This window comes from Lithobates pipiens, unplaced genomic scaffold, assembly GCF_037356315.1.
Source record: "Lithobates pipiens isolate NorthernLeopardFrog02 unplaced genomic scaffold, aLitPip1_a1.2 Scaffold_19, whole genome shotgun sequence".
Lineage (NCBI taxonomy): Eukaryota > Metazoa > Chordata > Amphibia > Anura > Ranidae > Lithobates > Lithobates pipiens.
Genome location: NW_027507764.1, coordinates 64,923,572 through 64,937,601, shown reverse-complemented (window position 1 = coordinate 64,937,601; position 14,030 = coordinate 64,923,572). Strand labels below are relative to the sequence as shown.

The following is a 14,030-nucleotide window of genomic DNA, read 5'->3' as shown; positions in this document are numbered from 1 at the left end:
AGACCTGCCTCTGTGAGTCATCAACCTGATCTGCAGTAAACCCTGACCCAGATTTAGACTCGCTTTACCATGATTCACACAAATAAATTTACCTGCACTAACCTATTAGCACACTAGAAGGTGCTACACTTTATACAGAATAGTGGTATGGGGACTACCCTCTCCTTCCCAGAAGATGATGGAGTCACTTAGCACTGCTAAGCAATTCACAGGAAGCTTTGTATTTTATGAAGGCTTCATCTGATTAGCAGAGGTGGAGAGGCAGTTGGATGATGACATTTTCTCTACCTCGCAATCTGAGGAAGCCTTGTGTTCATTCATAAAATACAAAGCTTCCTGTGAATGACTGACTGAACAGCATTCAATTTGTCACAATTTTGTTAAAGGAACGGACGGGAAATCCCTGTACTTCTAGTGGAATACAGAGTTGTATACTATATGTACCTGATCCTGCATACAGTTTATACAGCATGGACAGTGACCACATGTTTTAAGAAAGTAATAAAAGGAAATTCGTTTTTTTAAGTCAGCTTGGCCTTAACAAACTATTTAAAGTGAAATGAAACCTGGATTTAGGCTTTAAAGAAATTAGGCTCTTTGAGAAAATGGCAGATAAATAATAAACAGATTATATCATGAGTGTAAGCTCTGTAAATCCATATTTCCAACACAACTCCATGTGGCAATGTCAGGAATTCACATCAAAGGTAGCGCTGTAATAATAAAACACTGGAAGGACAATGATCATCTCAAAACCTGTCAATCACTCAGAATCCATTTTTTGTGTATCTGATAACATCACCAAGAGGTAGCCTAGAATATCCATGCCTCAGACAAGGCAATTTTGTAATCGGAAGCACACATTTAGACAGGAAGATGACCTGGACTGTTCCCAGGTTGGTGTCTTCTATACATCCATGTATCCAAAAAAATAGCTTGAACAGGACAGGAGACACAAATGGGTCACAGGCATAATGGAATTCAGATGGCGAAGTTACTTAGTGTCTTGCTTATGCATCATATTGGAGTGCACATATGTTGAACAACTTTTTATGTATATTTTTTTTTAGAAGTAAATTTGTCTTCAGTGCTAGTGAATTTCTGACCTAATTTTTAGCACATTGAGCATTCTCCCTCTGCTGGGTGATACAAATAATCAAGCTTCAATAAGGCACTGAGAAAAACATTGGTCTTGGGACACCATCCCACTCTGCACCTCCGTTACCACATTCGTCATTGCACCATGTAATATATGCAGATGTTATCCTTTTTTTTTTTTTTTTTTTTTTCTTTTCTTTATTTAAGGGGACACTATCATTATATTTGCAGCTTATTTTCCTAAAGCATTATGGGATCTAAAACCTTCATGCTAAGCTGCATAGAAGGAGTTTTTACGTCTTTCTTCTGTATAATGCACTTGATAAGACCGGAGATCCATCCCATCTACTAAACAGAATTTAGTGTCTTGATATTACAGGTGAATGGTTGAAACTTACTAGCTGTTTTCTTTATCCCCGAGTAGTTTTAAGTGAATATTTCAGAAAGCAAAATATTCCTGTGAGAAGCCTCAGGTGAAAGCCGGCATCTTCTAGTATCTGATCTTAAGGAGACCTTGTCGCTAGACTATTTTTTTTTTTTTTCAACTACATGTAGCACAAACCCCCGAAGGAGCTGCTGGTTATTTTTGGGCTTACCGTTGCCTTCCGCTCTCTTTGTGGCACGTCTAAGGGATGTCCCGTGGTAGATGACCCAGTAACTTGAGACTGACAATAGAGCCACTTGAATGGATTTTATTTGCAAAACTCAAACCATTGAACAGTCTTTCAACTTGGGATCAGAGGGTTGGAAAAGGAAGTTCAGGTACTCTCAACGTCAAAGTCCAAAAAACCTTAAAGAACTTGCTTACTTTGACTGCATCCAGAGAATAGCCATTCGCAGCTGGATGGTCACTCAGGTTTGAGAGTCCCTCTCTCACAAGGCCTAGCAGCCAACAAGGTGCTTACTCAGGAACAAAGTCTTTGTCACAGACCTTGTTGCAGAACATGTAGGGAAACCAAGCTTTAGAACACTTGTAGGATACCTGGATCTTTCAGCCTGCTTGGCGATATCCACAAGACCGGATTCTCTTGGTCATTTCAGCCCTTCCTGGTTCTTAAGAAAACCAACCCGTACGTGGTGTTCTTCTAAAGAGTCCTCCCCTGGAATGCTTGAAGTATAACGGGTCTCTCCCGAACCGGAGACGGCACCCATCCACCTCAGAATCCTCCTATAGTTTCTCTGCCTTGGGCTAGCCAGCACCGAGACATTAAAGTCGGGTGGATCCACACCCCAGGCCATAGCCTTTATGGGGGCTGGTCAGGAGGACCAGGACCATGTAATCAGCACATAATACTGGACTGGAACCCCGAACCATGTAACGTCCATATCTTAAATACCCTCTCCCAGAGGGCACAGCGAGAGGGCCATTCCCACTGACCTGGCTCCGAAAGAGAGTAACTTAAGCGCCTGACCAGACCATAATTCCACACCTGCCACAAGAGACAGTGCCCCCTGTGGCCAGACTGAACATCTCAGTCCAGTCAGACTGATACAGAAGTCAAATTTAGACAAATCCAAACCAAGCTGCAGTTTAGGCAAAGTTTAATTTTGAAAAATGCATAGCGCGTGCTCTTCAGGAGCCCGCCGCTACATACAATTTACTCATAAAAATCTATATGCATTTAACATATTTTATTTACCTAGAAAAGTGTAGACATCCAAAAACCCAAAGAATGCTGGTGGGCTCCGAATATGATGTCACCAGCCCCAGCAGACTCAGAACTGTCACTCAAGTGACTCTAATGCAGGGGTCTCCAAACTATGACCCACTGCAACATTTTATCCAGCCCTCTCATGTAAGAGGGGACACTGATGTAAAGGGGGACTCTGATGGGGACTTATGTAAGAAGGACACCGATGTAAGGAGGGACTGTGATGGGGACTCCAATGTAGAGTGCACTCAGATGTAGACTCTCATATAAAGAGGCATCTGATGTCAGGGGAGCTGTTGTGTAAGGTCTAAGGGTGACTCTGTTGTAAAGGGGACTCTGATAGGGACTTCACATAAAACCTAGTATTCATTTAAATTTGATTTTGTTCATTTCATTTTTGGCCCGGGCATGTTTGTAACATTTATGATGTGGCCCCTGCTCTAAAGTATTCAAAGGCAGAGGAACATCCCAATGGCACTTTTAAGGCAGTGGATGAATGGATGACCAAAGTATATGTGAAAATTACAAATTTTATTTTAAAATGGTTAAAAATATTTGATCAACCATTTGTAATAAAATTTGTAATTTTTACATATTCTCTGGTCACCCATTCATCTGACTTAAAAGTCCCTTTGGGGGTTTCTCTTCCTTTTGCGTATATATGTATAGGAACGTGTCAGTCGGTCGCTAGACTGGTCCAACACTAAGCCTAGTTGTCTTCTGCTCTAAAGTATTCCCCTTTGCTCATCCCCTGGCAACTAAATGAATAGTTGTGTATGGAGGTGAGTAGAGGGGTAGAGGAGCTTGGCCAGCACAGACCAGAGCTAGACACTCCCAGAGGAGGAGAGGACTATGACGTTTAAGGAGAGAGGGGTCTGTGTTGGGGAATTGGCTCTTTCTGGAGTGGCTAAATTCCTCTGCAAGTTCAAAGGTACATTGCAAGTGAATAAAGATAATTCATGGAAAGTATAAAACTGCCTATAAATATTTAAAACCTTGATTTTTCTGTGATTTTTACCTACCTTTTTTTTAAGTTGGTGACAGGGTCTCTTTGTAGAACTTTTACTTGAAAGTTGAGCACAGATTCACCTCAAGTATTTTTTTTGCTATGGATCCGTTAGGATTCAGCCATTTCTCCCAGTCTTGTCATACTATGTGAATCATTTACAAAATGTGATTATAAATACTTTTTGTTTAAACCCCAATAGCAAGTCGTCTATTGATATAAATGTAGAGCTGTATGAACGTATTTGATGGTGTCTCTGCAAAGGAAACCATCTTGCCATTTCAATCACATGACCGTCGTGAACATCAACCGAAATATATTTCTGGTTTTAATTGCTTTCTGTCTTCTTCTCCTCTTCAGCCAACGAGTCCTAAATTCGGAAAGGCCGACTCGTATGAAAAACTGGAAAAACTTGGAGAAGGCTCATATGCTACAGTGTATAAAGGCAAAAGCAAGTAAGTCTTACTGATTATCTGTGTTCCAATATTCATGTGTGATACTGGTAATTCTAAAATGTTTGTCTTTGTGAATGAAAACCGCTAGCCCATTAGATCACAATTTTCCGACTAGAAGCGCACACATAAGAAACCCAAAAGGCAAAGTCTTGAGAAATTGATGACTATGTTATTGCTGCCAACATCCTGTTATCATTATATAGAGAGATCTGCACATCAGTGCATTAGGGGACGCCCCCCTTGGATTTTATATGGCAACAATAAGTATCAAGAATTGAAGCTCAGTGTGACAAAAAAATAAAATAAAGCTGGCACTTGTTTGCCCTTATTTTTTACATTTGTCACACTGAGCTTCAATTCTTGATACTTATTGCTGCCATATAAAATCCAAGGGGGAGTCCCCTAATGCACTGATGGGCATATCTCTCTATACAACGCATAAGAAACCCATTGTTGCTTTTTAAGTGGTTCTAACGGCTTAAGGCTTTTTTTTTTTTTTTTTACCTTAAAGGGGCTGTAAAGTCCTGAAGTTTTATTTGCATTCTATGCAGTAAGATGAAAAAAAAACCTCTGTGTGCAGCAGCTCCCCCTAAGACTTACCTGAGCCCCCCCCCCCCCTTGATCCAGCGATGTTCCATGAGACTCATGACTACCGAGGACTCTCCCTCCTCATTGGCTGAGAGAGCAGCAAAGTGCCATTGGCTCCTACTGCTGTCAATCAAAGACTGAGCCAATGAGGAGATAGAGGGTCAGGACCGGGCCACGGCTCCGTGTCCAAATGGACTGGGCTCGGGTGCTCCCATAGCAAGCTGCTTGCTGTGGGGGCACTCAACGAGAGGGAGGAGCCAGGAGTACCGAAGAGGGACCCAAGAGGAAGATCGGGCTGGTCTGTGCAAAACTTCTGCACAGAGCAGGCAAGTATGACCTGTTTTTTTTTTTTTTTTTGTTAAAAATAACAGACTTTAGTACCACTTTAATTCATTCTCTGCATTAAGGTTAAAAAAAAACTTCTGTGATTAGGACACCCCCCCCCCCCCTTATACCATTGTTGCCAACCTACCCGATGGAAATTTACTGACACGACACTCAAAATTTACTGGCACAGCCAAGTTTATTTTTTTTTTTTTTTTTTGCCATTTCCAAAAGTTTAAAAATTAGTTTTAAGAGGAAATTTCAGTTTCTAGGCTACAAACTAAATCATATTGCTAATTGCATATTTTACTTAAGCAGATATTAGGCAAAAAAACATACTTCCTATATTATTTTCGATATAGTAAGTAAGTATCTCAGGGACTGGACTTGCGAGGGCAAGAAATTTGCATGGGCGGCAGACACATGAACTTGACTCTTAGCCCTTGTACACACGATCGGAGATTCCGACGGAATGTGTCCTATCGGACCGTTTTGTCGGATAATCCGACTGTGTGTGGTATGCATCGGACTGTTTCCGTCGGCATATCCGTCGGACCCAATTTTCCAACATGTTGGAAATATTTTCCGACAAACTGGTCCGATCGGACATACTCCGATCATGTGTATCACAAAGTGCCACGCATGCTCAGATCAAATTCCTACATTAAAGCTATTGGCTACTAGCGTGAACGTAGTCCCGTCGTAACGAAATAACGTCATCACGTTCTGAACGATCGGATTTTCCGACAACTTGGTCCGACCGTGTGCATGCAACAGTTTCGGACACAATCCGTCAGACAAAATCCAAGGAATTTGGTTGGCAGAATTTCCGACCATGTGTACAAGGGCTAAGTGACACTGACAGCAGTGTGCAGCAGCACAGAGGATGATGACGCCTCACCAAGAAGATACATACCCTCCTGAGTCAGTGATACAGTGGCAGTCTCTCTCCATGCCAGGTGATCCCTTGAGATCACTCCAGTACAAACAGCCATGACAGTCCCGCTCCCGACTTGCCTTGCTCCCGTCCCACAGACCCACACACAAGGCTCCGTCTCCCAAACAACACGCTCAGGTACGGCCTCTGCCAGACCCGCCCCCTGCTGACGCTGCCCAAACACACTGTAGCAGGCACTCAGTCTTGACCAGCATGCGCAGTTCCGAGCTGAGCATCACAGCCATATTTTTAACTGGCAACCTTTTCCTGTCACTGACATTTACTGGCAGGAGGAAAGTGCCAATTTTTTACTAGATGCCAGTAAAAATACTGATGGTTGGCAACACTGCCTTATACTTGAGCCTGATCTAGATTCAGTGCTGTGCCCCAGAGCAGCGGTTCTCTCCACTCTTTCTTCAATGAGGTGTGATCTATGAATGGAAGAGCTGGATCTTTCATTCATCTGCCCACCCGCCAGTCGTAGATCACATTTCATTCATGCAAGCTATAGTACAGCCTCTATGAATGGAGGAGAGGGGCAGAAAGGTTGAGCATAGTCGGCACTCTTGACAAGTGCAAATGACTAAAACCTCAGCCAATAGCACAAGGGCAATCCTCAAAGACTGTGTAGGTACCATCCCTTGTGCTGATTAAAAAAACAAAAACCTTTTGAATAAACTTGGGCCTTGTTAATCTGTAATAATTTTTTCATATAAACAAATCTTGTGTGCTATATTTAGTCCTATGTTTGAGTGTAAAAACATAGGGATGATCGCACCTTAAAACTATAAAATGTATTTGGCGGTATTCACCTCTTCTTTTCTTCTGGTTCATTTATCATATGACTTCAAGTTTTTCCATAAAATAAATAAATAATAATAAAAAGTTGATGTAACTGCTTAAAGTGGAGTTCCCCCCCCCCCCCCCCCAAAAAAAAAATGTGTTAATGTGTTAATGTGCTAAAAAAAAAAAAATTTTTTTTTTTTTACTCCTCTCTAATTGTCTGTTGCTAGGGGGTCCCTCATAGTCTACCTCCTTTTGGCGCCTGGGCTCCTGACATCACTTCCCTCAGCGCAGGAAGGGATATTGCCTCTCCCCCTACCTCTTGTCAATCATCTGGGACATGTGACAGGTCCCAGGTGATTGCGCTGCCAGTCAGGGCGCGTGGCTCGCACATGTGCAGTATGTGCCCGGCTGTGAAGCTACAGCCGGGAGCCCACAGTTAAAATGGCGGTGGGGCTGAATGGAGGGGGAGACAAGTGGGACTTCGATCCCCCACATTGCTGGACCCTGGGACAGGTAAGTGTCCGATTATTAAATGTCAGCAGCTGCAGTATTTTTAGCTGCTGACTTTTCATTTTAATTTATTTTTTTTAAGCGGAACACAGTTTTAAAAAGTGTTAGCAGAATATAGGCTTAAGTGTTTTCCTATTTAAAATCCATTTAAAACAACATGCCCATCTAAGACTACCCTGTCCGCAGGGTGACCACACTGCTGTGTGATTTTTATTGATGAAAAAACAACATTGCCACCCTGATAAAGGAATGAATAACAACAAATCTACTGGCAGTGACTGTGAATCTGTTTTCGGGGAAAAACTGCTAACAGACTGTATCATATATAGTATATCATTTTTTACTTTTGCCTCCTAGTTTTTCTTCATTTTTTTGAACAAATAAAGCGTCTAAAAAGCAAGCCTTGAGCTGGATACGAGGTACAAAGCCTTCCTGTTTACCAACCTTCAGTCGTCATCCAGACATTACTATAGCACTATAGACCTCCAAACTAAAGCTGGCCGTACACTAGATTTCTGAATGAACATTACTATGACAATTCTCATTTGTACAAATGTCAAAATGTCCTTTTTGCTTTTAGTATTTATGAATGAATGGACTTTTCCAAATAAAAATTATTTGTTAGAAATTTGTTCATTCATTCAAAAAAAAATTCTATCCCGTTCCTTCAAAACATTTTCATTGCTGCAGTCAAAACCAAATGTCAATTTTACCTCACTAACAATTTGAAAATCAAACGAACCTGAAAAAAAAAAGTAAATTGTTATTCTAGAAATTCTTCTAGTGTATTTCCAGCTTGAAGAGGAACTTTAGCTTTATTTTTATTAAAGTGGTTGTAAACCCTTACAAACCACTTTGACCTACAGGTAAGCCTAGATTAAGGCTTACCTGTAGGTCCAAGAAATATCTCCTAAACCTATACGGTTTAGGAGATATTTGCCCAAAGACAGGCACCGCTGTCTACGGCGCATGCGCCGTAGACAGCGGCGTGCAGGCGCACTGAGCGCGGCATTTCCAATAATGGAGCTGCCGCGCGTGTCGGCTCCCGTGCGCATGCGCGGGAGTGACGTCATCGCGGCTCCGCCGAATGACAGCGGCGGAGCTGCAAGACCCCACCGAAAAGATGGATGCGCCGGACTACAGGGGAGAGCGGTGACATCGCTGGCGCCTGTGTCAGGTAAGTGACACATAATGGGCTACTATGCGATGCATAGTAGTCCATTATGCTTTGCCTTTGCAGGGAATGAAAGAGGAAGTAAACTCATCAGGGTTTACTTCCTCTTTAAAGTCAGCAGCTATAAATACAAAAATCAGGTACTTACCAGTGCCTGGGATCCAGTGCTGTCCTCCTCTAGCCGGTCCTTCTTATTGTTGCTAGTGGCCGATGACGCCATCTTGGATAAGGAGTCAGCTGTGACTTCCTGAGGAACCACAGCTGACTTACCATTGCACATGTGCAAGCTCGGTCAGCACTTTGTGGCTGGTCCTACCTAGGTGAAGATTGTGGAAGTGGAAGCAGGTGCCAGTTAAAAATCAGTGCTCGCTTCCCTTCTCCCCACACAAATAAACTTGTAACTCAGTTACAGGATAGGGAGAGGGAGCGAACCAGTGTGACCTTCACGTGAGGTTCCACTTTAAAGTGGTTCTAAAGGTAGGATTTTTTTTTACCTTAAAGTGGAGTTCCACCCTAAAGTGGAACTTCCACTCATCGGAACCCTGCGGTGCCACAGTTGGCACCTTTCAGGGGGGAGGGGGTTACAGATACCTGTTAAGACCGGTATTTGCACCCACTTCCGGGCATAGACTCCCACGGGAGTCTATGCCTCTTCCTGTCCCGGCGCACTGTCTGCTGGGACACACAGGTCCCAGAGACAGCGCGGACCATTCCCATTGCGCTGCGCGGCTGGCGCATGTGCAGTAGGGAACCGGGAAGTGAAGCTGCAACGCTTCACTTCCTGATTCCTTCACAGAGAATGGCACCGGCAGCAGCAGTAGCCGAGAGCCGAGCAATTGCTTGACCTCGGCTGCCGACATCGCTGGACTCCAGGAAAGGCAAGTGTTCATTTATTAAAAGTCAGCAGCTGTAGTATTTGCAGCTGCTGGCTTTTAATAAATTGTTTTCAGGTGACTCCCTCTTTAATACATTCTTTGCATTAAAGTAAAAAACCTCCTGCATGCAGCCCCCCCCCCCCCTTATACTTAACTGACCCCGAACGTGATCCAGCAATGTGCACTAGAGCAGCGGCTCTCTATGCTCTCTCCCTTCTCATAGGCTCAGAGACAGCAGCGGGAGACATTGGCTACCTCCTATTTACAGTCACAGCCAGTGAGGAGAGAGTGGGGGGTGAGGCACAATAGACACACAGAGCAGGGCTCAGGAGCGAGCCTGCAAGAGTGCTCCCATAGCAAGCGGCTTGCTATGGTGGGCACTAGGTGGGGGGAGGAGACAGAAGCACCAGTGGGGGGACCCCAGAAGATGGATCGGGGCTGCTCTGTACAAAACCATTGCATAGAAGAGGTAGAACATGTTTGTAAACGCATATTTTTTTTCTTTTAAATAACAATCACTTTAACTTTTGGCAGTAATCAGAAAATCTGGGAACTCCTTTTTTATTACTTGTTTGTAATGTAGGAGAGAGATTCACAAACGCCCAATAAAAAATAAATTGACTTTAAATATACCAAAGTATCAGTACTCATACTTATGCTTACAAGTTACAACTGGCAATCACATCCAAACCTACCATGGAATTTTGAATCTGATGCACAAAGCAAGAGTAAGTTGCACAACATGAAGCAGATCCCACTCAGGTCACATATAAGAAGCTATCTGGAATTTGCCTTTAATTTATTACATTAAATTTAGATGAAGGTAATTTGTTTTGGACTTTTACAGCTGTGTTTTCTGGAAATTCATCAGCATTTCACTAATTGACTTTACTTGTTGCCTAGGATAGCTCTTAAAATAATATACTCCAATTAGCCAAACTTTTTTTTCACAGAAATAAAAGTTAATTAATATTTAAACATTATTTGCAGCAGAGAAATATGGCTAATTAGTCTGCAGAAACAGCAATCTACATAATAAATGGTGTTCATCTGCAGATTTGTTCAGGGATATGAGGTGATTTAGGCAGCTTAGACATTACAGGTTATACCTGCAAAATGCTTGGTGTGTATGGAACTACATATAAAAGAGAGCACAGAAAGTGGACAGAAGATGGGAGAGCGATCACAAATTTTTGGCCTCAGAGAGGGCAGAAGATAGGAGAGGGATCACAGAGGGAATGGTAGGGTACAGAGAGGGCAGAAGCTAGGAGAGACCTCACAGAGGAATGGTGGGTTACAGAGGGCAGAAGATAAGAGAGGGTCACAGAGGATGGTGGGGTACAGAGAGGGCAGAAGTTAGGAGAGGGATCACAGAGGGAATGGTGGGGTACAGAGAGGGCAGAAGATAGATCAGAGGGATTTTGGGGTATACAGGGGGCGGAAGATGGAAGAATCACAGAGGGATGGTGGAAAACAAAGGACAGAAGATGGGAGAGAGATCAGAGGATGGTGGGGTACAGAGAGAGCAGAAGATAGAAGGATCACAGAGGTATGTGGGGTACAGAGGGCAGAACATAGGAGAGAGAGAGATCACACACAGAGGAATGGTGGGTTACAGAGAGGGCAGAAGATAGACATCACAGAGGAATGATGGGGGAGAGGGCGCAGGATGCAGGACATCACAGAAGAATGGTGGCAGGAGGCATACCTACAGGGGTCGCTATTGCGACTCAGGCCCCATGGTTCGGGGACCTGTGCGCCCCCTCCCGTATGCCTGAATAGGAGGGCGGCGGGGCGGAGGCATGTAGAGGAACTGATCCCTCCATGTAGCTGCTGAATGTCCTCTTCTCCTCCTCTACCTGCAGACATTCAGCGGCTGCAGGAGGGAAATGGAGGGCGTCGGTTCCTCCACATGCCACTCCTGCCATCTCCCTATCCCTGTCTTGCTGCCCTGGGCCCCTGTGTGCTTCCCTGCCCCCCCCCCACCTCAGCGGTACCGTTTCCCCTCCCGGCGGCTGCTGCGGGTAATCTGTCAGGAGAGAGAGTAGGGAAGAGGCTGGTAACTGGTAACTTGTCCTAATGAATAAAGTCAGTGATTCTTTTTTTTTTTTTTTTTATTCATTCATAGCTGGGGAATAATAAACTGTGTTTACTAGAATTCAGTTTATAAATGAATGGATAGTTCTGTACAGAGATATTCCTGTTCATTCATTCTGTGCAGCTGAGGCTGCAGAGAAAGGGAATGATAAATCTGTCCTCAGTCACTTTTTGTCTCAATAGTGAGACATCAGGGATTTGTTTAGACCCCTGATATTTCACCAAACCTCCCCAATGGGGGTCCTAAAAAATATGTAAAACATATTATAATAAATAAAGTTGTAAAAAAATTAAATAAAATGGTAAAAAAATAAAACCGCAATAAAAAAAACTACAGACACCAGTGGCGGAACCACTAGGGTTGCACTTGCGACTGGGCTCTGACGTTCTGCCAGGAAGGTGGCCTGCTGTAGGACCATAATAAAGGGTCCCACAATGGGAGTAAAGGTCCCATTGATAAGTGCGAAGGGCACCCTTCATGGTTTCTTACACTGAAGGTTCTAGTTATGCCTCTGAATGGTGTAGTACATAAAGTGCAGAAGATAGGAGGGGGATCACAGAGGGCTAGGGTACAGAGAGGGTACAGAGGGCAGAAAATAGGAGATAGATCACAGGAGAAAGGTGGGGTACAGAGAGGGCAGAGGACATGAGGACCACAGAGGTACAGAAAGGGCAAAAGATGGGAGCAGGATCACAGAAGAATGGTTGGATGCAGAAAGTGCAAAAGAAGTGGGAGAGAACAGGGGAATGGTGGGGTCCAGAGAGGGCAGAAGACATAAGATGGATCGCAGAGGTACAGATGGGTGGGGTATAGAGCGAGCAGAAGAGGAAAGATATTAGAAGAGAGGTAACAGAAGGACGGTGGGGCACAGAAAGAACCGAGAGAATCGGAGAGATAAGAAGGTGGGGTACAGAGGGCAGAGATAAATTTGTTATGTGCATTGGATTGTCCAGCACTAAGAAAACAATCGGTTCTTTGAGTCTTAATTTTGTCTAGCACAAGGTGCCTTAATGTGTTGTAACGCACTGCGTTTTGAAGTGATCAGGCCCTAAGATGCAGCAGGAAAAGGAGAAACTGACCAAAACATGGCAGACAGATTGCAGTGGTTGACAATAGATAGTATGAGGGAGTCGCAGATAAAGAATATAATGGTAGAAAATAGCACAGAGTGTAAGGCCCCTTTCACACTAACGTCCCGTTCAGGCCCGCCTGTCAGTTTTTCAGGCGGACCTGAACGGGTGCTCCATAGAGCTCTATGGAGCGTCGGATGTCAGCGGTGACATGTCCGCTGACATCCGACCCGCTCCGATCCGAAAAAGTGTGACGGAGGAAAAAGCTATTTTTCCATCCGTCTGCGGATCGGATCGGATGACGACGGGCACTGCGGTCCGTCGTCATCCGATCTCCCATAGGGGAGAGCGGCGCTGTGACAGGTCCGTCCCTGCACAGTGTGCGGAGACAGACCTGTCATCTCCCTGCTCAGCGGGGATCGGCGGAGTGATCCCCGCTGAGCAAACGGACATCCACGGGGCGGATCAGAACTGATCCGCCCCGTGTGAAAGGACCCTAAGAAAGAGAGAGAACAAGACAGAGGGGATAGAAAAAGTGTGCTCCATTTTGCAAATATAACATATATTTGTACCCATAACGAAGAATACTCTCAGGAACCTAGCCATTAAATAAAATAGCTGCATGAAGCATCCCTGGTAAAAACAAATACAGTGAATACGTCTCTTTCCTGCTTACCACTAAGCAGAGGGAGAGCAGGAGTTAAGAAAAGGGGAAAATTATCACAAAAGATAAGGCCTTGTTAAAGTGAACCTGTCATATTTGCCAAAGTCTTTTAATGAACATTGCAGGTGAGGTGAACATATATTGTGGTGCTTGCAAGTACCCACACTTAAGTTGGACATACATGGATTGAAATTCGACCAGTTCAGCAATTTCTGGCCCAATTTAGATGTGTATGGGCTAGCTGGTTGTACCCAAGTTGATCTATCGATACACTTGGACAAAGTATGGCCTTATTTCCAGATCAGTTCTTTTTTTGTAGGATATCCTCCTAGTTCCGGGCTTTCTACATTCTCTACACCTTTGTCTCTGACCTGTTTTGGAGAGCTTCTTGGTCTTCCTGGTGCTTGCTTGGTGGTTTTGCAAACTTAAAGTGGTTGTTAAGCCACTTGTATAAAAAGGTCCCATGCCCTCTGTATTAGAACAATAAGTTCCCCTGTGTCTGTGTTCTATCATAAATATGCCTATCTGTACTGATAACACAGCGTCTTCCTGTGATCAGTTGCCGCCTCTCTCCTCTCATCTGCCCGGCTGACAGTTCCAGTGGGCGGGGCTGAACACTGCCACTGACGTCAGCCAGAGAGGAGAGACAGAGCGGAGGAGTAACCTGATCACACGAAGACTGTGTGTTATCAGACAGAGCAGGGCTGCACCTGACGGAGGCATGTACACTGAGATCTGTGTCAGGGTTCAGCAGCCCTGATATATTGGGATCAGTTTACGGGGGAAGGGTATA

At 44.1% G+C, this 14,030-nt stretch overlaps 1 protein-coding gene across 5 annotated transcripts in view; it reads left to right on the top strand.

The window, feature by feature from the left end:
* Positions 1-14,030, top strand: part of CDK14 (cyclin dependent kinase 14) — a 656,595-nt gene that overhangs the window by 184,651 nt on the left and 457,914 nt on the right. For all 5 annotated transcript variants that reach the window (XM_077490836.1, XM_077490834.1, XM_077490833.1 and 2 more), the window contains one exon: positions 4,117-4,211. In XM_077490836.1, the coding sequence (XP_077346962.1) occupies positions 4,117-4,211 (95 nt within the window). The remainder of the gene's footprint in view (positions 1-4,116; positions 4,212-14,030) is intronic.